At 42.1% G+C, this 27262-nt stretch overlaps 1 protein-coding gene across 10 annotated transcripts in view; it reads left to right on the top strand.

The window, feature by feature from the left end:
• The window catches only part of sec31a (SEC31 homolog A, COPII coat complex component), a 117849-nt gene that overhangs the window by 70400 nt on the left and 20187 nt on the right, over nucleotides 1-27262 (top strand). For 4 of the 10 annotated variants that reach the window (XM_068038188.1, XM_068038205.1, XM_068038193.1 and 1 more), the window contains 4 exons: nucleotides 797-979; nucleotides 19202-19291; nucleotides 21272-21410; nucleotides 24715-25053. In XM_068038188.1, coding sequence (XP_067894289.1) covers nucleotides 797-979; nucleotides 19202-19291; nucleotides 21272-21410; nucleotides 24715-25053 — 751 coding nt within the window. The remainder of the gene's footprint in view (nucleotides 1-796; nucleotides 980-19201; nucleotides 19292-21271; nucleotides 21411-24714; nucleotides 25054-27262) is intronic. The other 6 variants (XM_068038211.1, XM_068038198.1, XM_068038240.1 and 3 more) reach the window with 4 other exon arrangements.

Genomic DNA, 27262 nt, shown 5'->3' with positions numbered 1-27262 from the left:
TCATGTCATGTAAATTACATCATTACACTCTTAGTGTAACACAACAGTGCAATTAGCTTTTTATACATTTCTTTCAAACTGCATTGATTTTGCAGAGCATAAAATATTGTATGTTTAGTAAAATATTGTCATTAAATTATTCTGGTTATAAAATGATTTTATAAAATACATCAAAATCATCCATAGTGTTATATTGCTGCTTGGTGCCAGATTTAGATTACTTCCAAACAGTAAGCACCAGCCATGCTGATACTGTGGAATCTTTCTTCTATGTATCTGTTGCTCTGGTTTTGATTTCAGGGCTCTCTTTTTTTCATTTTATATTTCCCCCCTTCCCTCATGCAGTGTTTCACAGTAATAAGTAATGTTTTTTTTTCACCCATTTTAGGAAGGAATGTTGAGAGTTGCAGTAATAGCGGAAAGTCAGCATCAGTTTACTCAGATCTATATTTTTGCAAAATTAATTACCAGAGAAAAATATTTCTCTGCAGCTGGTGCAGAACAAACGTTCTTCATTTCACAACTTTAAAAAAAGCTAAAATAAAGTTGTTATTGGAAGCAGACATGATGGGCTGAATGGTCTTTCTGTGCTGTAACTTTTTTATGGTTCTTTGATGTGATGGATGTCAGAATTTGCATCATTGTGACACCAATCACATCAGCCTGCATAAAACAAGGTAACGGGAAACCAATTGCCTTGATGACCACTCCGTTTAAAATGAAAAGCTCTCTTTTGAGGTAGCTCATAAATCTATCTTCTGTTCCATTTTAATTTTTTTCTTAATCGTTTGACAAGTTGGCGATCCTGCATTTACGAGACAGACTGTTCCGTGCCCAGGGTGAACAGGCAGCTGGGCAGGAATCAACTCCCTTTCCACATGGGAAACATCAAGTTCCAAGAGGTAGAGCCAGCTCCAACCATTTACTTGCCCCAGGGCAGCTGCAGCAGCAAGTGCCTACGCAGCAGTACTACACACAGGTGAGGCAGCTTCTACATCTTTTAACCTAAGGTTGAGCATATGTACATTTTTCATATTGTGTAGAATATTTTCGAAATATAAATGCAAGTCGGTCCGATATCAAAAAAGGCTTTGCTTTCAGGTAAAATCCCTGTTTACCAAATTTCCTTCCTGTAGTGATCAGGCAGATGGTTTAATAAACCTATTAGTGGTAATGTACAGACCAAGGTATGTGCTTGTACTGCCCAATATCTAACTGTATAATGGCATAACCCAGAGTTGTAACAACTTTGTGATTGGAATTGGATATTTGGTCTTTTGCTCATGCCCTCGTGTGCTGCTCCAGTCTTTTCAAAGGTAGGTTTGGATTTCTCAGTTTTCACAGAAGGTACGGTAGTGAAGATGGAAGGATGCAGGAAGTAGAGCATTTAGATAAGATAACTGTAGATAATGAAGTAGGACATGGAAAAAAAAAACTGGTGGAACTCCAAGTCAAAAAGGCACTGATGGCATGTATCCTAGAATGCTGAAGGAAATAGTGAGGCTTTAATTACAATCATTCAAACATTATCAGATTTGCAAGTAGTGCCAGAATGCTGGAAGGTTGCTGATATAATACCTCTGTTTAAAAAGGTGTAAGGGATCACCCAAGTAACGTCAGTGGGTAAGCTTCTGGAGGCCATAATACAAAGTAAAATTAATAGTTACCTAGAAAGGAATGGGTTACTTAAGAACCATCAGTGCAGGATTGTAAAAAGCAAGTTTGTTTGATATATTTCCTAGTTTTTGAGGAAATTATATTGCTAAAGCAAATACAGTGATTGCTATATGTGTGCATTTTGAAAACGTTTTTTTTAGTAAGGTGCCACATAAGAACCGAAATCAAATTAAGGCATAGTTAATAGATTGGACAGATAGATGACAGATGGAATTTAATGCAGAGAAAAGTGAGGTGATATATTTTGGGAGGAAGGAGAAGAGATATAAAGTAAATAATAGAACGTGAAAAGTAGAAAGAATTAGGGGTTATATATATACAGATATTTAAAGATGGGAGCACAAGTTGTCTTTTTTTTTTCAAAAGCATTTGCGATGCTGGATGTTATAAATAGGCACATATAGTACTGGGTAATACTAAACCTCTGGATCATCCGTTCAGCCGCAGTTAGATTGTTGTGTCCATTTTTGGGCATCCTACTTTAAGAATGATGCCTAGACCATGAATTGTTTGAGTGGGTGGAAATTCGAGCGGGCCTGGAGTTGGCCTAACCTCCGTGTACAGATTTCCAATGTGTATTCTCATCACACAACTCCCTTCACCTGGTGTGCTAAATGATAACATTTTCATAAAGGTCCTTATCTCAGGTGATGTGCAATAGTTTCTGAGGATTTATTGCTGGTTTTTTTGTGCAGATGAATTTTACTAAAGCAATGCAACAGCAACTTGCATTTATATAGGATATTTAACCCAGAAAACACCTCAAGGCACTTCACAGAAGAGAGAAAAGAAATAACTTTCATTTATAAAGCTCCTTTCACGACTTTAGGGCATCCTAAAATGCTTTGCAGCCAATAAAGTACTTTTTGAAACAAAAACAAGAAATGCTGGAATCACTGAGCAGGTCTGGCAGCATCTGTGGAAAGAGAAGCAGAGTTAACGTTTCGGGTCAGTGACCCTTCTTCGGAAAGTTTCTTTTTGAAAGTTGTCACTGTTGTAATGTAGGAAATGTGGTAGCCAATTGGCACACAGTAATGTAGAAATGACTAGATCATCTGTTTTGGGTGTTGATTGAAGGGTATATGTTGGCCAGAACTCCCTTGTTCTTTGAAACTGTGCCATGGGACCTTTTGCGTCCATCTGAGAGAGCAGACGGGCCCGCAATTTAACATCTCATCTGAAAGATAGCATCTCTGACCAATGCAGCTCACCCTCAGTTCTACATTGAAGTGTCATCCTGGATTTTATGCTCCAGTATGTACAGTGGGAGATAGGGAGGGCTGAGGCCATGAAGGGATTTAAACATGAGGCTGTGTATTTAATTGAGGTGTTAGGATATTGGGAGCCAAAATTGGTCATCCAGCACAGGACTGGCATGAGAGTTTATAGTTATTTAGAGAGACTAGAGAAACTGTGTTGCTTTACATTAATAAAAACACTGGTTCAGAGGAGATCTGATGGAGCTGTTGAAAATTATGAAGGGCTTTGATAAGGTAAATAGAGAAAAGCTTTCCCTTGTGTTGTAAAATTTTAATATAACTGTAGATATATTAAGTGGCAACAATGAGGTAAATGTGAGTGTTTTATTCCACATGGACTTTATCATTTTTCTTTAATTTTGTGCATATTTTCTACAGCAAGACTTATTTGGCATTATTCGCTGCAGTGAAAACTCATGAAATGTGAGCTCTTGCAGCAAACATTCAATAGGCTTGGAGTGAAAGGAGATTGCAGTTTACTGTTTCCAGAAGGAAGTCCAAAGAAGCCAACAGTTGAATGCTATCTGAGGTTAAAGCTTCTAATTATTTTTAGTAACTGTAAAGGAATCAGTACCTAAGCTCATTATAAATAAAAACAATAAATGCTTGAAATGCACAGCAGGTCAATCAATATATGTAAGAGAAAAGATAACAGCGTTTTGGGTGAAGGATCCTAATCAGAACATTAACCTGTCCTTTATCTTTCCGATACTGCCTGCCCTGCTGTGTATCATTTCAAACATTTTCTGCTTTTGTTTCAAGTTCCCAGCATTCAATGATTTTCTTTTTAACCCTTTCAAAACAGAGTAATTTGGGTTCAGTTGCTGTCGGATTGGCGATGGGCGCGCATAGCAGGTATCAGGCATGGGCGTTTCTGAAAGCCATTTGCGGCCTGCGTGCGTTTCTGCTTGTTTGTTTGGCCGGAAATTTGTGTTGGCCTAGAGTTGGGCTCACCTCCGTGTGCAGATTTCCAAAGTGCATTCCCACCACACAACTCTCTTCACCTGGTATGCTAGATCATTACATTTTCCTCAAGGTTCTTATCTCGCAACTGCTATTCAATAATTGTGGTTTATTGCTGGGTTTCTTGTTCATTTGCAGTTCCGGAGATACAGAAATGTATTATTCATTGGGCTAGTAGAAAAATTGCAGATTAATTAAACCAAATCTAGTTCAATAGACAGAGTGGCTATCGAATTGTGAAATTGCAGGGCCCTCTGACCTTGTCTGTTCTTCAAATTCCCATTGGGAGGTCGGCAACTCTTCTTCCCACATAAATGTGCAGTTGCTATTTGCAGTGTTTTTAGTTCTGCTTCTCATGTATCTGACTGCTACTACAATCTGCCTCATTCTTTTATTATTCTAAAGAACTTGGTATGACCATTTACCTTCTGATTATGTCACTAGCCAGACTCTGATTGGTATTGAATATCTCAAATAATTTAAAATTAGCTTGGCACCTTAATAACTGTATTCATCATCTAGTTCAGACTTTATAGCTGGAGTCCAGCAGCACATATAAATTTCAATGTGTGTCTTTGTTACATTCGCTCTATTCTGAACATGTCTCAACATGGCCATCAATGGTGGTGGAAGCAGATTCAATAATAACTTTCAAAAGGAAATCGGATAAATACGTGAAGGGGAAAGAATTGCAGGGCTGTTGGGAAAGGACAAGGGAGTGGTCCTAGTTAGACAGCACGATGGGCCAAACAGCCTCCTCCTTTGCTGTCACATTCTATGATACAACCACAAGCCAAACTACAACAGTGTATCGAAGACTATTACAAAAGCAAAATACTGCAGACACTGAAAATCTGAAATAAAAATAGAAAATGCGGAAATACTCAGCAGGTCACACGGCATCTGTGGAGAACAAAACAGAGTAATGTTTCAGGTCGATGACCTTTCATCTGAACTGGGAAAAGTTAGAAATGTAATGTTTTAAGCAAATGAATGGGGTAGGGTGGCAAAGAACAAAAGGGAATGTCTGTGATGGGGCGAAAGACGGGTGAGATTAAATGACAAAAGGGCTAACGGGCGTGGTAATGGGACAAGTAAAGAAAAAAATGTATAGAGGAGGTGTGAATGGCAAAATGATGAACAGCTGCTGCCCAAAGGGGAAAAACAAGACTAAAACCAAATCCTGCAAAAAGAAGAAAACCAAACGGGTAGAGATTACAGTGTGAAGTTGTTGAACTCTGTTGATCCAGGAAGGCTGTAAGGTACTTAAGCGAAAGATGAGGTGCTGTTCCTTGAGCTTCATTGAAACATTTGGAACACTGCAGGAGGCTGAGGACCAAGAGGTCAGTGAGAGAGCAAGGTGGAGAATTAAAATGACACGAGACTGGTAGTTTGGGGTCATGCTTGCGGACTGAATGGAGGTGTTCCTCAAAGTGGTCACCCAATCTGCGTTTGGTTTCCCCAGTGTAGAGCAGAATGCATTGTGAGCAGTGAATACAGTATACTAAATTGAAAGAACTACATGTAAATTGCTTTTTCACCTGGGACCTTGAATGATGAAGAGAGAGGAGGTTAAAGGGCAGGTGTTGCATCTCCTGTGCATGGAAAGGGGAATGGATGATTGAGCAATGGACCAGGATTTCGCAGAGGGAGCGGTCCCTTTGGAATGCTGAAGCGGAGGGGAGGGGATGATGTGTTTGGTGGCAGAAACAGCAGAGGGTGATCTGTTGAATATGGAGGCTGGTGGAGTGGAAAGGGAGGACAAGGGGAACACGGAGGCTGGTGAGGTAGAAGGTGAGAACAAGAGAGTCCTCATCATGATTCTGGGAAGGACAGGCAGAAGTGAGAGTAGAAGTACAGGAAATGGGACCGACATGGTGGAGGGTCCAATCAACTTCAGTGGGAAGTAATCCTCAGTGAAGAAAAAGGAAGACCTATCAGAAGTGCTAGTATGGAAGGTTGCATCATCAGAACAGATGCAATGAAGAAGCTGGGAGAATGGAATGGAATTGTTACGGGAAGCAGGGTGTGAGGAAGTGTGGTCAAGGTACCTGTAGGAATCAGTGGGCTTATAGTGAATATTTGTTAACCTGTCCCCAGAAATGAAGACAAGCGAGGTTGAGGAAGGGAAGATGAGAGTAGGAGATGGGCCATATGAGAGAAGAGAATTGGAAGCAAAGCTGATGACATTTTCCTGTTCAGGGTGGGAGCAGGAAACTGCACTGATGCAATCAATGTTGTACCAGAAGAAGAGGTGAGGGAGGGGGCCCGAGTAGGAATGGAACAAGAAAGGTTCCATATATCCCACAGGCAGGCATAGCTAGTCCCCGTGTGGGTACCCATAGCAACACCTTTTATTCGAAGGAAGTGGGTGGAGTTCAAGGAGAAGTTGTTCAGTGTGAGTAATTGTTCAGCCAGGTGGAGAAGGGCTCATTGGACCTCCATTCAAGGAAGAAGCGGAGAGCCCTCAGACCACCCTGGTGAGAAGTGGAGGTGCAGAGAGATGGGATGCCTCTGGTGATGAGACTGTTAGGGCCAGGAAGTTGGAAACTGTCAAAGTGACAGAGGGCATCGGGAAAGTCATGGATATAGACGGGAAGAGATTGGACAACGGCAGAAAAATAGTTGAGAAAAAATTATCAGTGGGGCAGGAACAGGCTGAAAAGATAGACCTATCAGGGCAGTCCTGTTGGTGAATCTTGAGGAGGAGGTGGAAGCGGGCTGTTCAGGGCTAACAACAAAATTCACTCTAAGCCTACTGACTCCCCTTTCAGCATTCTGAAAGGACCACTCCCTCCGCGACACCCCGGTCTACTCCTCAATCACCCACCTTCTTTCCATACAAGCGCAGGAGATGCAACACCTGCCCTTCCCTTACAGCCATCCTGATTTAACATTGAGTTCAACAATTTCAGACTGTAGTCTCTGGTCTCATTTTGTTTCCTTTTTCTCGGCAGCTTTCAGTTTTAATCTAGTTTTACTCTTGATTTTGTTTTTGAATGGCAGCTGTTCCTCACTTTGCTGTTCACGCCTCCTCTAGACACATCTAGGGGAGACAGTGGTGTAGTGGTTATGTCACTGGACGAGTAACCAGAGGCCCCGGCTAGTGCTCTGGGGACATGGTTTCCAATCCCACCATGGCTGATGGTGAAATTTGAATTCAATTAATAAAAAAATCTGGAATTAAAAAGCCAGTTTAATGGTGACCATGAAACCATTGTCGATTTGTTGTAAAAACCCATCTGGTTCAGTAATGTCCTTTCAGGAAGGAAATCAGCTGTCCTCATCTGGTCTGGCCTACATGTGACTCCAGAACCACAGCAATATGGTTGACTCTTAAATGGCCACTCACTTCAAAGGCACTTAGGCCCAGCCATGAATGAATAAAAAAACCTTTTTGTTTCTTTACTTATCCTATTACCACTCCTTTTGGCCCTGCACCACCAACTGTTTTGCCATTTAATCTCTCTCCACCCTATACCAGGTCTTCCCTTTTGTTCTTTTCCACCCTAGTCCCTTTCACTTGCTTAAAGCCTATTACATTTCTAACTTTTCCTAGTTCAGATGAAAAGTCATCGACCTGAAATGTTAGCTCTGCTTCTTTCTCCACAGATGCTGTTTGACCTGAGTATTTCCAGCATTTTCTGTTTTTTATTTTATTATAGAAAACTGTGTTTGAACTGGAAGCATAATTTTAAAAATAAGATTTATTAATTTCAACTGTAAAATTAGGCATTAAAAATAATCTAATCTATCAGCTGGAATGCAGGGAGCTGTCATGGATTAGTGACCAAACCAATCACAAGTGGCACTGTAGATACCAAGCACATACAGTAGAAACTTTGAAGTTTCAGATAGACCAGGCATGAGCTGATGCTGAACCAATTAGAAGACTTCTGCATGACTGAACAGACTAGACAAATGCAATTTTAATATTTACATATATAAATGATAAAATCTTGTATATGCCATGCACTTTCTGCCTAAATTTACCCTATTTCCTATGCCACAATTTTTGAGTGATGCTTGTCTTAACATTTACAATGGAAAAATCCTATGTCCACATTTGCCAGTCACACCTTTTTTTGAAGCTGTTCATGCCGGTCTCCAAGCTTGTCCACTGCTTATCTAACACGATTAGGGCGGCGCATTGGTTAGCACCGCAGCCTCACAACTCCAGCAACCCGGGTTCGATTCTGGGTACTGCCTGTGCGGAGTTTGCAATTTCTCCCTGTGACCGCGTGGGTTTTCGCCGGGTGCTCCGGTTTCCTCCCACAGCCAAAGACTTGCAGGTTGATAGGTAAATTGGCCTTCGTGTAGGTAGGTGGTAGGGAATATGGGATTACTGTAGGGTTAGTATAAATGGGTGGTTGTTGGTCGGCACAGACTCGGTGGGCTGAAGGGCCTGTTTCAGTGCTGTATCTCTATATGAATATATATATATATATAATCAGAAATAACTAAGGCACACTTAAATTGCACTTTTTAAATTAGATTTTTTTTTTTGTTACTCAGTCTGCTCAGTCAGGTTACTTGCAATATAATCAATATGATAGGATCCGTTCCAATTAACATAAATAGCACCATCTGAGTGTGTATAGAAAATTGGGTGATTAGATATTGTGTGAGTATACACACTGCAAAGGCCCAGGGAGCCACAGGGCTGGGAGGTGAAAAATCAGTCAGGGTTCCTGTTCCTGATCACTGTCTGGTGACTTCTGCAAAATCGTTTGTGTCTGGATGAAGAGAGGAAAAGATCGTTGGTGGTTGAGTGAGATAGCAGAGGACTATGGTGCCTGTGGAACTATGATCCTGCATAAATCAGGAGAAATGATAAAATGAGAAGAAAAATAATCCCTTCTTTCTCTACACCCCAGGAAAATGGATTTTCCTTTACTTATCCTGTAAAGGAAGTCAAATATTCAAATCTTTCCCTGTGTCTTGTTTATGATACCAAAGACTAGATCTTGCATCCTTGAAAAATTCTGCTTGTGGGGTCTGCAAAACCTTATGCCCAAATATCCCATATGTTTCTCCCTGCAGGCAGCAAAGTTTTTCAAACCTACCCTTCAGTGTGATGTTTTTACAGATATCAATATTGGGATAGCACTAAATCATGTAGACACTGCTTTAGATAGCAAAACTATATTAAAATGTTAAACTTGTTTGAAGATTTAACTAATCAAGCTTATGCCATGGCCCCCCACCACCACCAGTTTTCTCCTGCTGACAGTGGTGGCTAATGATGCCATATGGGCCCTACTTATTGCAGTGAGCATTATGGATGAGCCAGATTCTGTCCTCATCTGACCTCCACAGCCACATATACCAGAAGTGGCCTTTCTGCAGGATTTACCTTTGTGAAGAGATGCTTTTCATTCTTTGACCATCATACTTTGGTTTACAGGGATAAGTACATGTTTATCCTTCCAAAGGTAACAACCACAGATTTATTGCTTTTCCTGTCATTTCCCCTTGTGCAACATTTTTGCTCACTGGATAGAGGGATTCCTCTCAACAGAGCAAGTCTCAAGTTTGGTGAGTCATTTGTTCAGTACAGACCTTTCCAACATGGAGCTTGATAATTATAGCATGTGTATTATTCTATACTCTCAGCACTACATGAACTGCTATGCCTGTGCTGGGACGAGGGAGCAGTACCCCAGGACTTGCAGGTTGATGGGTAAATTGGCCATTATAAATTGCCCCTAGTATAGGTAGGTGGTAGGGAAATATAGGGACAGGTGGGGATGTGGTAGGAATATGGAATTAGTGTAGGATTAGTATAAATGGGTGGTTGATGGTCAGCACAGACTCGGTGGGCCGAAGGGCCTGTTTCAGTGCTGTATCTCTTAAAAAAAAAACATGCGCGATGCCAATATCATCACCCTCTATAAAAACAAAGGTGACCGCGGTGACTGCAACAACTACCGTGGAGTCTCCCTGCTCAGCATAGTGGGGAAAGTCTTTACTCGAGTCGCTCTAAACAGGCTCCAGAAGCTGGCCGAGCGCGTCTACCCTGAGGCACAATGTGGCTTTCGTGCAGAGAGATCGACCGTTGACGGGCTGTTCTCCCTTCGTCAGATCCAGGAGAAATTCCGTGAACAACAGATGCCCCTCTACATTGCTTTCATTGATCTCACCAAAGACTTTGACCTCGTCAGCAGACGTGGTCTCTTCAGACTAATAGAAAAGATTGGATGCCCACCAAAGCTACTAAGTATCATCACCTCATTCCATGACAATATGAAAGGCACAATTCAACATGGCGGCTCCTCATCAGAGCCCTTTCCTATCCTAAGTGGCGTGAAACAGGGCTGTGTTCTCTCACCCACACTTTTTGGGATTTTCTTCTCCCTGCTGCTCTCACATGCGTTCAAGTCCTCTGAAGAAGGAATTTTCCTCCACACAAGATCAGGGGCAGGTTGTTCAACCTTGCCCGTCTAAGAGCGAAGTCCAAAGTACGGAAAGTCCTCATCAGGGAACTCCTCTTTGCTGACGATGCTGCTTTAACATCTCACACTGAAGAGTGCCTGCAGAGTCTCATCGACAGGTTTGCGGCTGCCTGCAATGAATTTGGCCTAACCATCAGCCTCAAGAAAACGAACATCATGGGGCAGGACGTCAGAAATGCTCCATCCATCAATATTGGCGACCACGCTCTGGAAGTGGTTCAAGAGTTCACCTACCTAGGCTCAACTATCACCAGTAACCTGTCTCTAGATGCAGAAATCAACAAGCGCATGGGTAAGGCTAACACTGCTATGTCCAGACTGGCCAAGAGAGTGTGGGAAAATGGCGCACTGACACAGAACACAAAAGTCCGAGTGTTTCAAGCCTGTGTCCTCAGTACCTTGCTCTATGGCAGCGAGGCCTGGACAACGTATGTCAGCCAAGAGCGACGTCTCAATTCATTCCATCTTCGCTGCCTCCGGAGAATACTTGGCATCAGGTGGCAGGACCGTATCTCCAACACAGAAGTCCTCGAGGTGGCCAACATCCCCAGCTTATACACACTACTGAGTCAGTGGCGCTTGAGATGGCTTGGCCATGTGAGCCACATGGAAGATGGCAGGATCCCCAAAGACACATTGTACAGCGAGCTCACCACTGGTATCAGACCCACCGGCCGTCCATGTCTCCGCTTCAAAGACATCTGCAAACGCGACATGAAGTCCTGTGACATTGATCACAAGTCATGGGAGTCAGTTGCCAGCGTTCGCCAGAACTGGCGGGCAGCCATAAAGACGGGGCTAACGTGTGGCGAGTCGAAGAGACTTAGTAGTTGGCAGGAAAAAAGACAAACGCGCAAAGGAAGAGCCAACTGTGTAACAGCCCCGACAAACAAATTTCTCTGCAGCACCTGTGTAAGAGCCTGTCACTCTAGAATTGGCCTTTACAGCCACTCCAGGCGCTGCTTTGCAAACCACTGACCACCTCCAGGCGCTTATCCATTGTCTCTTGAGATAAGGAGGCCAAAGAATTATTCACAGGGCAGAATTTTTACTAACCTGACCCGCAGGGAGGGGGTTTGTAGAATGTCTGGGGGAATCCCACCATTCAGGAATCTCCTACACTCGCTTTTTTAACTCTACAACGTGTTAGTGATGTCGGATTTGTTCCCCACCCAGAGGCCCAGCCTGATTGACAGCTGGGTCTTCAGTCGGGCAGAGAGACAGTCACTGACGGCCGGAGCGTCAGGTAAGTCCACGACAGGAACGGGCTCGACTGGAGAAGGGGAGCTTGATTTGGGGAGGGATGGGGTGCAACAGAAGGGACTGCTCATCCTGGGGTCGGGGGGGTGTTGGGAGCCTGGGGCGGTGGGGTGCTTGGGGCCTGGTGGAGGGAGGAGGAGATCAGACCCTGGTCTGAGGCTTAGCCGGGGAGGGGTGGGTTGGAAGTCACCCGTTCGCAGAGGCTGCTCAGGCAGACATCTGAATCCACACCAAGTCCTTTCTTCGAGAAGCTTCAGTATCATATTTAAAGTTCCAGCCCAGCTCCTTGGATCAGGTTGGTTGCCTGCCCACCTTCCGGCTTCAGTTAATGCCGGAAATGGGCGGGTTGGGTCAGATTTCTGATACTTCAACCCCACCCGACCCAAGCCCACCTGTTTTCTTCAGTTTAAATTCAATCCAAGATGTTCGTGTAAGTTTCGTTGAGCCTCTCGAGCTCAGCAAGCAGCTTTGCATAGAGGGCTGGACCCCATGTTGCATTTTCAGCATCAAGTCCAATGTCTAATGAGCATCAGTGTACCCACAGGCCTTGACCCAACACTTGAGGTCCATCAGACGTGATGTTGGGAATGCAACAGTGTTGGTAGTATTCAACAACAACTTGTATTTATATAGCTCTATTAACATAAAATGTCCCAAGGCACTTTACAGGACCGTTAAAGCACAATTTGACACTGGGCCGCATAAGGCGATTTTCGGATTTTGTCCAACTATCCTAATAACAGAATTGGGAGCAGGAGTAGACCATATGATCCCTCGTCTGCCCTGTTATTCAGTACGATCGTGGCTGATATTCTTCCTCAACTCTACTTTCATCCTGCTTGGTCCAAGGGAGGTTTTAACGAAAGAAAGGCTTGCATTTATATAGCGCCTTTCACAACCACTGGACGTCGCAAAGTGCATTGTTGTCACTTTAAGGATGGTCTTAATGGAAGAAAGAGAGTTAGCGAAGCGGAGAGGTTTAGGGAGGGAATTCCAGAGCTTAGATCCTAGACAGCTGAAGGCACAGCCACCAATGGTGGAATGATAAAAATCGGGGATGCTCAAGTGCAGATATTGCGGAGGGTTGTGGGGCTGGAGGTGATTATAGAGGTAGGGAGGGGCAAGGCCATGGAGGGATTTGAAAACAAGGATGAGAATTTTAAAATTGAGATGGTGTTTAACGGGGAGCCAGTGCAGGCCAGCAAGCACAAGGTTGATGGTTGAATGGGACTTGGCACGAGTTAGGACGCGGGCAGCAGAGTTTTGGATGGCCTTGGATTTACGGAGGATTGAATGTTGGAGGCCAGCCAGTAGTGCGTTGCAATAGTCAAGTCTAGAGGTAACAAAGACTTGAATGAGGGTTTCAGCAGCAGATGAGCTGAGGAAGGGGTGGAGACATCTGCTGTTATGGAGTTGGAAATAAATGATTTTGGTGATGGTGCTGATATGTGGTTGGAAGCTCATCCCAGGGTCAAATATGACACCAAGAATGCGCGAACAGTTCCGCCTCAGACAGTTGCTAGGGAGAGGGATGGAGTCGGTAGCTCGGACATGGAGTTTGGAGTGGGGAAGTAATCTTTGTGCGATAGTTGTTCTGTCACGCTGTTGTATTGTGTCCGCAGTATTTCTGTTATTTTGGGAACTTGCCTGTATGGGTAATGGATATCTTTGCTTATAACTTACTGAGGATGCAGATTTTTATTTGTAGAGAGATGCTGCAAGTGATGAGGGAGTCTTATGAAGGGGAGAATACTGAGTTTTTATTGCCTTGTTTCTCCATTTTTGATATTATTGATTTTTCTCCTTTTTAGTGCCATGGTTAAAGCCTTGGAGTTTTTAGATTAAATTAGATTTTTTTCTTTATTTTTATATTGGTGGTTTATAGGGAAATTGCTGGGTAAGATGGCAGCTGGATGCACTTGCCTTTTCAGGTGGCTATACACTGGAAGTCTGATTTTAAAACTTCCAAAGACTGGTTGGAAAAGTTTGTGGTGTGTTGTAGCTTAGTGTTTGCCCACGTGTGCCCCTGTTCATAATGGCACATACATTCTCTGTTTACTTTATGGCCTGCTTTCAACTACACTTGTTTGACCTCATTAAACAGAGTGCTGTATGTTTTTTTTTTAAATGAACAGTTTGAAATTGTTTACATAATCTCCAGATCTTTCAAGGCCTTTATCATAATGGTTTGCATAAAATAAGTTTTTTTTTTCAAATCTAGTTAAGTGCCTTTTTAAAGCATGAACACTGCCCATCTGAATTTGTGTTTTTATAACTTTCACTTTCAAAGCCACATCGGATGATGCCTATTGAAGAGGCCATTACAAAATGGGATATGCAGTAGTTTGGAAGGGCTAAATGTTAGGTTGGTGTTACACTGGTCTTCTAGTGGCCTTGGACCTCTGATTTTCTCCGTCAACTAAACTATTGCTGCACTCCAAATTTATGAAGCACTTTGAGAACATTTTGTTAAGATAATATACAAATGCAAGTGTTTTTCTTTCCCCACCCTGGTATGTTACCAATGCAAGAACAGTACATAAATAACCTGTGTCAAAAATGCTGGAATCTCATATGGTCTATTAGTAATTCCTAAGAATGATGTTGACTGTTGGTAATAAGGCAATGTGTCTCTAAATATATTCTGGGTTCAGGCTTGTATAGGCATATATAGGTACTTTAGAAAATCTCAATTTCATCTTTATTCAGATATGAAGTATGTCATATCCGCAGAACAGCAAAATGTCATAACCGTAAGAGCACTGCATTCTGCTATAAGGCAACTTTACCAAACAGGGCACAGTGGTCATCACTGTTCTGGGAACCATGCTAGCCATGATTTGTGTGTCTGCCGTGGCACAATTGGTAGCATTCTCGCCTGAGTCAGAAGGTTATGGGTTCGAATTACACTCCAGGTGGATGTAAAAGATCCCAGGGCACCATTTCGGAGAAGAGCAAGGGAGTGATCCGTGGTGCCCTGGCCAATATTGATCCCTCAATCAACATCCCAAAACAGATTATTTGATTATCACATTGCTAATTGTGGAAGTTTGCTGTGTGTAAATGAGCTGCATTCCCTGCATTACAACAGTGATAACACTTCAGAAGTACTTCATTGGCTGTAACACACTTTGAGATGTCCTGTGGTTGTGGAAGGTGCTGTATAAATACAAGTTTTTAATGGTTTATTTTGTGGAGGATTCAGTGGAGCTCCCCATCTATGTGTAGACCTTTATCCCCTTCTTACTGCCATGTGACAACATCAGCCGCAGCTCTGCTTTGCTTTCTTTGTATGAACTTTATTACACTTGTCTGAGCACTTGGCTTCCTTTTTTAAAATTAATACTCTGGTGTCCTCACAATTGCAACTTTGGCCTAGCACGTTCTTTCCCTCTCATAACTGTTCAATCACAGGATTTGCAGGTTTTCAGACCCCTTTTATGCATCCAACATTAGCACTTACTCACGGGCACTTCTACTATATCTTACTTGTTCCCACAACTTTCATTTTCTTAACTAGTCATTGATTAGCTATTTCAAAATATTGGGGCTTAAGACTTTGTGTTGAAATGTTACAATTTTATGCAGCTTCAATATAATCAATAACTTTATCATTAAAAAAAGCAAGGATAGCAATATGAAGCTACCGGATTCTTTCAGACAATCAATCTGTCAGGCCAGCTGCAGTATCACTGCTGCTACCCTGATTAACTCTTTCTGTTCTGGATTACGACATTCACGCCATGTTATTCTCCAGCATGACTGACTTCTGTGTTTCCAGCATTTTCTGTTTTTCCTTTTTTATTTTCTCTGCCAGTTTCTCCCACTTCAATTTTCTCTCTTTAATCCCTGTAGCCAGGACTGTTGTGTAGCTGAATAAATGGAGTGGTGAGGGCTGTGAACTTTTCCAAGGCCATTGTCGAAGCCAATCACAGGAGTCATGATTTAAGTGAAGTGCCACAGGCTGTGCTCTTTATTCTATATTGGTTCTCTACCAGTTCTGTTCGAGTCCATCACTCTGGTTATATCAACTACAGAACCGCTTTGGCCACAGGGCTTGAAAGGAGAGCAAAAGCCACCGTGCCAGATGAATGACGTAGATCCAATCAAGGTTTAAGGTCCATGGGGCTTGTTACTGTGCACAGATTGATGGTCTTCCACCCATTATGTTTAAACAATGTGGGTTAGGTGCAGTAAAATGATGTAGGTGTTTATAATTGTTGGATTTACATTTTTGCTGCACTTGGAGAAAATTCCGCCACCCGTGGTGGTTTCATTTGTTTGTTTTTTATTTTTGTTTAATGAGAGTTTTTAATTTTTTTTTTAATCCCTCACCCCAGCCACATGCTCCCCATACTCCACTCCTGGCTGCCGAATGCAGCAGTAGTCAGCTCTCAGCATCTACAAGTGATGCTGTGCAACTAAAACAGAAACAGAAATTGTTCAAAGCGCTCGGCAGGTCAGGCAGCATCTGTGGAGAGAGAAACAGGAATTAACATTTTGACTGCGAACGCTCTGTCAGCTAAGGTACTGTCTGAGCACCTGTGTGTTTTCACCATGTTCTGCTCCAGATTTCCAGCATGTGCAGTGTTTTGCTGCTACTGTTCTGTAACTAGTTAGTTGCTTCATCAATGACCTTCCCTCCATCAGAAGGTCAGAAGTGGGGTTCTTCGCTGATGATTGCACAGTGTTCAGTTCCATTCCCAACTCCTCAGATAATGAAGCAGTCTGCACCTGCATGCAGCAAGACCTGAAAATCTTCAGGCTTCGGCTGATAAGTGGCAAGTAACATTTGCGCCACACAATAGCCCAGCAATGATCATCTCCAACAAGAGAGTCTAACCACTTCCCTTGACATTCAGTGGCATTACCATTGTTGAATTCCATTCCCCACCATCATCATCTTGGGGTCATCATTGACCAGAAACTAAACTGGACCAGTCGCATAACTGCTGTGACTACAAGAGCGAGTCGGAAACTACATATTCTGTGGCAAGTAGCTCACCTCCCCGCACCCCAAGGCCTTTCCACCATCTACAAGGCACACGTCAGGAGTGTGATGGAATACTGTCCACTTGCTTGCATGAGTGCAGCTCCAGTAACACTCGAGAAGCTTGACACTATCCAGGACAAATCAGCCTGCTTGATTGGCACCCCGTCCACCACCTCAATCATTCATTCCTGCCACCACTGGTGCATAGTGACAGCAGTGCGTACCATCTACCAAATGCACTGCAGCAACTTGCTAAGGCTTCTTCAACACATCTCCCAAACCTACAACCTCTTCCACCTAGAAGGATAAGGGCAGCAGGCACATGGGAGCACTACCACCTGCAGGTTCCCCTCAAAGCCACAAACCACCTGACTTAGAACTATATCTCTGTTGCTTCACTATCACTGGGTCAAAATCCTGAAACTCCCTCTCTAAGCACTGTGGATGCACCTCCATCACATGGACTGCAGCAGCTCAAGAAGGCAGCTCACCACCACCTCCTTCTTGAGGACAATTGGGGATGGGCAATAAATACTGGTCTTGTGAATGAATTTTTAAAAAAATGCACAAAACTGGATGGAGTCTTCCTATTTTATTCCCTCCATCTGCTATATTTTGGGAATCTGCATTTAAATTAAAAGTTTTAAATCAACAGGACTTGACATTGGCTGCCACAGTCACAAAAAACAGTCTGAGAATTGTGAACAGGAATAATTTCTCAATTTTTTTTTATTGCGGAGTCATTTTAACCTCTTAATATTTACTTGTCAGTTTGAGATGAAATTAATGGCTGCTGTTAACCGCTGCTTTGAATTGGTTTCACTTTTGTAGCCACTAAATGGTGCTGTTATATTGATGATTTATCTCTAATTCATCTGTGTGCTATGTGACAATAACATTTTACACTCTCCCAATGCAGTAACATCTTGCCAGGTTTTTTTTGGTTCATATTAGTTTTCCTCCTTGTTCAGCTGCTGGATACCCTGCCCAAGTAGCCGTTATTGATGTGTGAGTCGTGACTGAGAGTCTCAGGTTATTCAGCCAAGAGTGTTTACAGCCCTGCCTGATCCAACTACACATACCTCCAGCAGGGATAGTCTGATGATCTAGAGCAGAATAACTAGCCAGTTTTCCCTTCCCTAACCAAGTGGCATCATTGAAAATAGGCACACTGTCACTGAGGCCAGCTAACAGGACATAGACCAGCAATCATATTTATTTATTTAGAGATACAGCACTGAAACAGGCCCTTCGGCCCACCGAGTCTGTGCTGACCATCAACCACCCATTTATACTAATCCTACATTAATCCCATATTCCTACCACATCCTCACCTTCCCTCAATTCCCCTACCACCTACCTATACTAGGGGTAATTTATAATGGCCAATTTACCTATCAACCTGCAAGTCTTTGGCTGTGGGAGGAAACCCGGAGCACCCGGCGAAAACCTACGCAGTCACAGGGAGAACTTGCTAACGCCGCACAGGCAGTACCCAGAATTGAACCCGGGTCGCTGGAGCTGTGAGGCTGCGGTGCTAACCACTGCGCCACTGTGCTGCCCATCTGGAGCCCTTCCCCCAATTTTCTGATCTCTCCTGAAGGTATTGATGCAAACAGTTCTTCTTGACCATTCGTCATCTGCTGTCCTTAGATTGATTGCTGATATGCTGCTCAACTGTGAGGGAATATCAGGGCAAAGCCCATACTGTCCTTTACTCAATGTTAGACGTGCTCCCTTCCCGGTAGTGTCTCAAGATAGCAATGAAAAGTGGGAGCCCTGGCTGGCACATTAACCTGGAAGAGGCCCTTCAGCCCATCTTGTCTGCACTGGCTGAAAAATCTAGCTGCCCATTCTAATCCCACCTTCCAGCACCTGCTCTGTAGCCTTGCAGGTTACAGCACTTCAGGTGCAAGTCTAGGTACCTTTTTAAGTGAGCTGACGGTTTCTGCCTCCACCACTGATCCAGGCAGAGAATTTGCAGACACCCACCACCTTCTGGGTGAAAAATTTTTTCCTCATGTCCCCTCTAATCCTTCTACCAATCACCTTAAATTAGTTAGCTTTGTGCAGACTGGGTTCAAATTTAGTTCGGTACTGCGCTGGATAGCATGGCTGACTCAGTTTGTTTTCTGTTTTTTTAAACATGTTTTTTGCCTCACTTTGCAGCACTGAGGCGCTTTCCCTTTTCACTGGGCGGGCTTATTGTTTTGGCCTTTTTTTTGACTACACATGTGATACCAATAACTGCCCAAGGATCCACATGTAAATACCTGCAGAAACTTGATTCAAACCTGGGGATCCTGTTTTGTGACATGGTATAGTGCATAATGCCTGCACTAGTCGTATGTCTTCATGACCTAAACCGTGTTAATCTGAATGGAATGCATGCTTGCTAAAATATGATCTGTAAGGTTTTTTCCTTCAATGTCAAAATGTCTTTATATTGCACGGGCCTTTGTTTTCATTTGTGTGCTTGTGTTTAAAGGAAGCTATCATGTCATCTTTTACTTTCTTTTGTATAAAATATGGATGGGTGTTCTGTGGTTCCTTATTTTTTTTCCATTATTGGTGTCTGTCTCTGTTTGATTCAGGTTAGACCTGCCCCTACTGTTACATCATGGAGTAACCAAACTTCCACTGCCCTTCCCAGCTTTCCACCAGCCTCTGCATCTAACACACAGGTACAACAGTGTTAACCTACTGCTCTTTCCCAAATTAGCAGCCTGTTTTCACACCCAAAAAAAATTGCATTGGCAAAAGGGACTAGTGTTTAATCCACTTTGCTTACTTCACTTGATATCTTGAGCTTTGTCTCTGGTTTATTGCTATCTTCCCTGAATATTTTTGTTTAAATTTTGGAAAGAATCCAGAGTTCTGACTTTGTTTGGATTTATGTAGGTATCACTTCAATCAGTAACTGATTCTCTTCCATATTTTGTATTGTTGAATTCATTGATCTAATTCTGTAAAGTGATTCCAGTGAAATCTCTTTATGGAGCACACTAAACACAAGATTTTAATAAGAATAATATTGTTTTCCCCACTTTTGTGACATTATTACTAAGTTCACTATGGTTGAATGCATTTTTTTAACCTGGGGTGGAGGGGGTAACAGTGTGGTGAGGACAGATTTAATGTGCACAACATTGAGGAGAGGGCACACGGATGTCCGAGAAGAAGCATGATCTATTGTGACACAATGGAGCAAAGTTTGCCAGTCCAGTAAAGATACTTACAGAAATTCTGAAGTATGGAGACTGACATGTACTGAGTTACTTGAGAAATTCTGCTGCTATTGCTTTGTGCAAGTCTCATTCACAGCGTTTATCGCTGTATTGTTGAACTCGATTACTGGAACGGCTGTTAATTTTTGAAGATATGACTGGTCACATTACAAATAATGTTTTTTGCAGAGTCCTATAAAAGGACACAGATGAAGTATTTTTGCTGATGAGACTGTTAACTTGCATTCTTTTGTTAAATGTAAGGATAAAATAAGAGAGCTCAATGCCAGTGAAAAATGTATAATTACATTAATCCCCTCTGTCAAATGTTCTGAACTGCATGCTACAGTGTTGGGAAGAGATCCAATTTCTAACATTTTATATGAAAGCCACTGTTGCTTCATCCAATTCATTTTGGGTGATGGCCACAGACAAAAAATATTTTATTTGCATTCAGAATTTTGCTAACTTCAATTTGTTAAAAAAAAAACCTTTCTTTAAGGCAAAACTCTATGCAAACCTGTAAAAGAAAACTGTAAATGCCTGCACTCGTATTATCAGTTTGAGCTGCTATCTAGAAAAAAAACTCGGTGAGTGAGGAGAAAATTAAACACTGACTTCCTGTGCAACATTGGACTTTTTTAAAATCAAGACTGGTATTTGAGTGAGCAATTGAAATTCACCATCTTTCAAGTTTGTTGAACCTCCAATTTGAAAAATGTTTTTAAAATTGATGCATTAAAATGGTAAAGTAAGAGGTTGCATTGTGTTTTAGATGTGTTATGATTTATCTTGGAGATAAAGAAGTGTTGCAAATTAAATACAGACTGCCTTCTGTCCTTTTTTAACTGAAGTGACGGCTATAGAATCGTCTGTTATAATACGTAAAAATCGTGGATTATGTGTCTGTGAAGCAGTTTCTTCTGCAGCTTACCTTCCCTGATTATAGGTGTTTAGTTGTAATGCTTTAAGAAACCAACTTAACATTGAGCTATTTAAGAAAAGTTGTCCTTCAACTTAAGTCCGTGTTACCTTGCACTCTGGAATTCTTTCCCACAATCCCTTGGCTTTGCTGCCTTCCCTTCCTGCCTTCAAATTCTTTTTTTAAAAAGATAAATAGTCTGCTCCCCTTCCCAATCCTTCTTTTCTTTCTTAGTGCCAGTGTCTCTTTCTTGCAAAGCTTTGAGACATGCTTTCACACACACACAGCTGTATAAACATAGGTTGTTTTAAAGTTTTTGTTATATTCCAAGACAACTGCGTTCTCAGGATTTGAATAAAATCACTCTTCCCAAGTGTTAACACTTATTATTTCATGATGCCAAGCAAGCCACTCAAATATATTGCAACTTTCTAACATGATCATACCAGTCTTTTCTCAATGAGGTACATATATCATTATTGGAAGTTTCACATGGTGTTTTTCTCATTCCCCAGGGTGAAGCAGCACCACCACCACCAGGTTTCGTACTGCAGGGCATTCCAAATCCTAGTGGGCAGGTCCAATCGCCAACCTCAACATCAACTGTTTATAACATGTATTCCCAAGTGGGGTCCCGTCAGACAGTCCCTCAAAGTAAGTGTAACCAGTAAGGCCTCCTTGCTATCATAAAAATTATTTGATGAATAAATCCAGTGTCACAGGGGTCAGACAACAGTGGCTGTACCAGTTTCAGAAAATAACTCGCACGTGCATGATGCTTGAATTATTTTGCTACCCATAAGATGTGTGTCCATTTAGCTGCCCATACCATCCTGGGAATAGTTGAGATAGTAGTAATGCTGCTGTGTGTTGAACGCATGTGATTATGGTAGTACCAAGCTGGCAACAAATGCGGGCAATTTAGGTTCTGAAGAAAGAGCTTCAGCTAGCTGTCCAACAATTTAATGTTATTATCCAAAAGTAAAAAAGTAGTGAGAGGAGGGTTGGGGCTGATGGGGATCTACACATGGAGGCAGAGGGCATGGCTGAGGCACTAAATGATTACTTTAGATCTGTCTTTACCAAGGAAAAAGGTGTTGCCAAAGTCATAGTGGAAGAGGACACTGGATGGACTAAAAATTGATAGACGTTTTAGAAAGGTTGGCTGTACTTAAAGTTGATAAGTCACCAGGGCTGGATGAAATGCATCTGAGGATACTGAAGGAAGCAAGGGATGAAATTGTAGGCACTGGCCATCATCTTCCAATCCTCCTTAGATACAGGGGTGGTGCCAGAGGACTGGAGAATTGCAAGTGTTACACTTTATTCAAAAAAGGGTGCAAGGATAAACCCAGCAACTACAGGCCAGTCAGTTTAACCTCGGTGGTGGGAAAGCTTTTAGAGATGATAATCCAGGACAAAATTAATAGTTACTTGGACAAGGGTGTATTAATTAAGGAAAGCCAGCATACAGATATGTTTAAACCTTGTTTAACTAACTTGATTGAGTTCTTTTGAGATAATAGAGAGGGTTGATGAGGGTAATGCAGTTGATATGCTCCAGATGAACTTCCAAAATGCGTTTGATGAAGTGCCACATAATAGATTTGCAAGCAAAGTTTGAAGTCCCTTGAATAAAAGGGACACTAGCAGCTTGGGTACATAGTTGGTTGAGTGAAAGGAAACAGAGAGTAGTGGTGAACGGTTGTTTTTTGGACAGGAGGGAAGTATATAGTGGGGTTCCCCAGGGTTTGGTACTATGACCACTGCTTTTCTTCTATATTAATGACTTTGACTTGGGTGTACAGAGCAAAATTTGCAGATAAGGCAAAACTTGGAAGTATTGTGAACTGTGAAGAGGGCAGTGATAGGCTTCAAATAGACATGTGGCAGATGACATTTAATGCAGAGAAATGTGAAGTGATGCATTTTGGTTGGAAGACCGAGGAGAGGCAATATAAACTAAAGGATGCAATTTTCAAGGGGGTGCAGGAGCAGAGGGACCTGGGATATATGTGCACAGAGCGGTTCATAAAGCATATGGGATCCTGGCTTTATCAGTAGAGGCATAGAGTACAAAAGCAAGGAAGTTATTATAAATCTGTGTTTAAAAAAAAAAAAAACTGGTTTAGCCTCAACTAGAGTATTGTGTCCCATTCTGGGCACCACACTTTAGGAAGAATGTGAAGGCATTCGAGAGGGTGCAAAAAAGATTCACAAGAATGGTTCCAGGGATGGGAGACTTTAGTTACGTGGATAGATTGGAGAACCTTGGAGAAGAAAAGATTAAAAGGAGTTTTGATAGCCGTATTCAAAATCATGAGGGCTCTGGACAGAGTAGATAAGGAGAAACTGTTCCCAATGGTGGAAGCGTTGAGAATCTAAGGTGATTGGCAAAACTTTACACAGCAAGTGGTTAGGATCTGGAATACACTGACTAAGAGTGTGGTGGAGGCAGATTCAATCATGGCTTTCAAAAGGGAATTGGTTAAGTCTCTGAACAGAGAAAATTTTCGGGGCAATGGGGAAAAGGCAGTGGCTGGGACTAGTTGAGTTGTTGCAGACAGTCGGCAGGACATGACAGGCCAAATGGCCTCCTTCTGTCCTAAAACCATTCCATGATTCTAGGCTATATATTTCCACCTTATGCAAAAAAAAAATTTTGCTGCATCTGAAAGTACTGAATGTTTTGCTTGATGATGTCCCTTTGTAGTTCTACCTTTGTCCCATTTAGTTTGTAATGAACAAAAGATAAAGATCCAGCTCTCTGTATTGTAGCATAAAATCCATCATGGAAATTCTACCTTCATGACTGTATTCATGTGCTCTGAGTATTTGGGATGATTTGTAGACATTAGTAATGACAACTTCCACTTGTAGCAAACCTTTAACCTGGAAAATTTCCCACACACTTGATAAAGGTAGGAAAGAGTTATTGGAGGTGACCAAGGGACTTATCAAAGAGAGAGCTTTTGAGGAAACTTTTGAAAGTATGGAAAGAAGTAGCAAGGTAGAGAGTACAGACATGATGTGCCAAAGGGTCTGTTTCTGTGATGTATAACTCTAAGATGACTGAAATCTTTATTACTAAAGGCTGATTGGAGGAGGAATGCCAATGCATAGAAAGCCATTTAAACCAAAACACGAAATTGGGGAAGGATTTAATTTAAAAAATAAATACATAATCCTGATCTCTCAAACACAGTACTTTAGTCGCCATAACATGTCAATTTATATTTTTGAATTTTTTACATGCACTTATGATAGAGATCTTTAAAATTATGAAGGGGTTTGATAGTTTAGATATAGAGAAGATTTTTTCACTTTTGGGGAGTCCAAAACTAAGGCCCATAAATGTAAGATTGTCACTAATAAATCAAATAAGTAATTTAAAAGGTGACCTATTTAGAGTGCTGAAAATGCAGAATTCACTACCACATGGAGTAGTTGAGTGCATTGTACAGATGCCTTTAAGGGGAAGCTAGTTAAGTACATGAGAGAGAAAAAGAAATAGAAGGAAATATTGATGTGAGGTGAAGTAGGTGGGAGGAGGCTTGCATGAAGTCTAAACACTGGCATTGACCTGTTTCTGTGCTGTAAAATTCTACATAATTTAACCAAATAAAGATTGGATAGTCGATATGGAAGTAGGTCTGTATGGATTTGGGGCACAAATTCTGATGAATTGCAGTGGGAAGAGCCATGCTGCCCCACCCCCCCCCCCCCCAACCCCACCTCCATCCCCCACCTACCCCATCCCCAACCACTTGCTTATTACCGAGTGACTCTCAGTAGAATTTCGACATGTTTGCTGTAACAGCAAGCTTGTAGTGCGGTAACGATGTGTTTTTTGTGTTCTGCTTGATTTTGTCCAATATTTTGCTCGGTTATAACACATTATAAATGCTTTTTAAAATTGTTTTTACTTGTTTACTAATGTAGTAATTCTGTTCCCTAGCTTACCAACCACAACAGTACCCCCAAGGAGCAGGGGGACCAACTTATTATCAACCTCATCAACCTACTGCACTTCCACACCCGTCTTCCTATCCATCTGTTTATTTGCCTTCTGTTCCTTCTCACCCTTTGCCTCCTTTTGTGGCTCCTCCGTATCCAGGACAGTCACAGACATCCCCTACAGCACCTGGCCCTGCTTCTGCTTTTTCTCCTCTCTCTGGAGCATCCTACCAGCATGGCGGACCTGGAGCTCCAACATCTTCTATGGGCTATCCACCATCAACAGGACCAACAGGTACACTACCTGCAAGTAATGAGTTGCCTGCCTCACAAAGAACAGGTCTGTTGTCATTGGCATGTTGCTTTAATTTTCTCGTTAGGAATGCATTTTGCATTTAACATTATACGACTGGCAGCACTGTAGGTTTCTCCCTCATTTTAGTGTGATATGCAGGGGAAGAAAGCATGTCTTTCATAAGCATCTTTCTATGCATTGTCCTTGATTTAAAGATGTTTTAAAAGGGTTCCATCTTCATAAAGTGTTTGGCTTACCTTATTTTGCTTGTTCACAAACAGAAATGCATTACATCAGAATGCATTCTCGCATGGCATGTTTCCCTATGAAAGGTTTTGGCAATACCTACCTTTTCATGAATGTTGTAATCTAAGGTCACATGCTGTACGCATGATGGAAATCCATATGATTGTAGAATGTTGCATGTCTCTGCTGTGCTTTGTTTGCAGTTAACTAATATAGATCTTCAGGTTTTGTAGTTTCCCCTCTGCTGCAAGGAGGGGGATTTCAGTTATAACAGCATCAACTGATCTCTATCTGAGCATACCATGTCACCTCAATAGTTAAAACATAAACTTCTTTATCAAATTTTCACCAAATGTTGGAACAAGGGGCAGATACTTGGCCCATCAAGTCTGCCCCACCACTTTTGTATGCCATGGTAGCTCTACCACCTTAATCATGATTCAGCATTGTTTCTCCATATCCGTAAAGACCCTTACGGCCCAAGTATGTACCCACCTCCCTTTTAAACATCATAATTGATATAGTATCTGTGGCCTTCTGGCAAATGCATTCCACATCTCACAACCCTTTGTGTGAAAATGTTTTCCTGGATTTTCGTTTCACTGCTTTTGCTCAAAACTCTAAGATGCCTCGTTGTTTATTACTCTACTGAAGGGGAGAGTTGTGCCTTGTCTACCCTATCCAGTTCCTTCATTATTTTAAATCTGTCAATTTGAACACCTTGGCTTAGTGGGAGCAATCTGGTCTCTGAGTCACAGGTTCATAGGTTCAAGTCCCACTCTTGAGACTTGAGTACATAATCTCGGCAGGCACTCTAGTGCAGTACTGAGAGAGAGCTGCACTGCCGGAGGTACAATCTTTCGGATGCGATGTCAAATCTAGGCCCCATCTGGCCTCTTGCATAGATGCAAAAGATCCCATGGCAGTATTTGAAGAGCAGGGAAATTCTCCTTGTGTTCTGGCAAACGCTAGTGTTTATCTCTCAAGCAAAATCACAAACAGATTATCTGATCATGTATCTCATTGCTGGTTGTGGAACCTGGTTTTATGTAAATTGACTTCCGCATTTCCCTACATTACAACAGTGACAACATTTCAAAGGTATTTAATCGGCTGTAAAGAGCTTTGGGATATCCTAAGATTGTGAAAGGTGCAAAAAAGTTCAAGTTATTTCCTTGAATTCTTTAACCCCATCATTTCCGGGGAGTATAACATAATTTTACTCAGTCCCTCATCATAACTGAATTTTTTCACGTCCGTTACCATTGCTGAATTTTCTCTGAGGCCAAAACTTTGAGAGGGTGCTACTCAGATTGAGATCTAAGCAACCCTCTAGAGTAGGACTTCCTTACTTTTACATTCTATACCTCTTGAGATAAAGTGCTGCACCCTGTTAGCATATTTGATCACTTTTTGCATGTGTGAGCTAGCTTTTAATTGTTTCTGTAACTGAAGCTCTAAATCCTTTTGTTCATCTATCAAACTATAGTGCTTCCCTATTTACAGTGTACTGCTTTATGCCATTCTTGCATTCAGAATGTACCACCTGACACTTTGGTATATTAAACTCCATCTGCCATCAACCTGCCTATTAATTTATTCCATCTATGTCTCTTTGCAGTTTTTAAAAATAAATTTACGCTCCATGCATTTGGGACACATCACAAATTCATGCGCTCCTCTATTTCTTGCCTCTTGAGCATCCCTGATTTTAATTGCTCCACTGTTGGTGGCCGTGCCTTCAACTGCCTGGGCACTAAGCTCTGGAATTCTCTCCCTAAACCTTTCCCCTGGCTACCTTGCTTTTCTATTTTAAGATGCTCCTTAAAACTGTAAACCGTGGCGCGGAGTCAACTCCCCCTTGGCCCCTTTATTCCCTTCACCCACTTGATCCTGGCCGTCACGTGGGACTAAGTCCTCTTAGCTCAGGCTGGGTGTTTGAGATATCGGGGTTACAGGAGAGCCACCCTCCACCTAATCCACCGGCTATGGTTAATGGCTTAGTACA

This window comes from Heterodontus francisci, chromosome 1 (assembly GCF_036365525.1).
Source record: "Heterodontus francisci isolate sHetFra1 chromosome 1, sHetFra1.hap1, whole genome shotgun sequence".
NCBI classification, from domain to species: domain Eukaryota; kingdom Metazoa; phylum Chordata; class Chondrichthyes; order Heterodontiformes; family Heterodontidae; genus Heterodontus; species Heterodontus francisci.
Note: the sequence above shows the minus strand (reverse complement) of the source record. Positions and strands in the feature narration are given on the sequence as shown.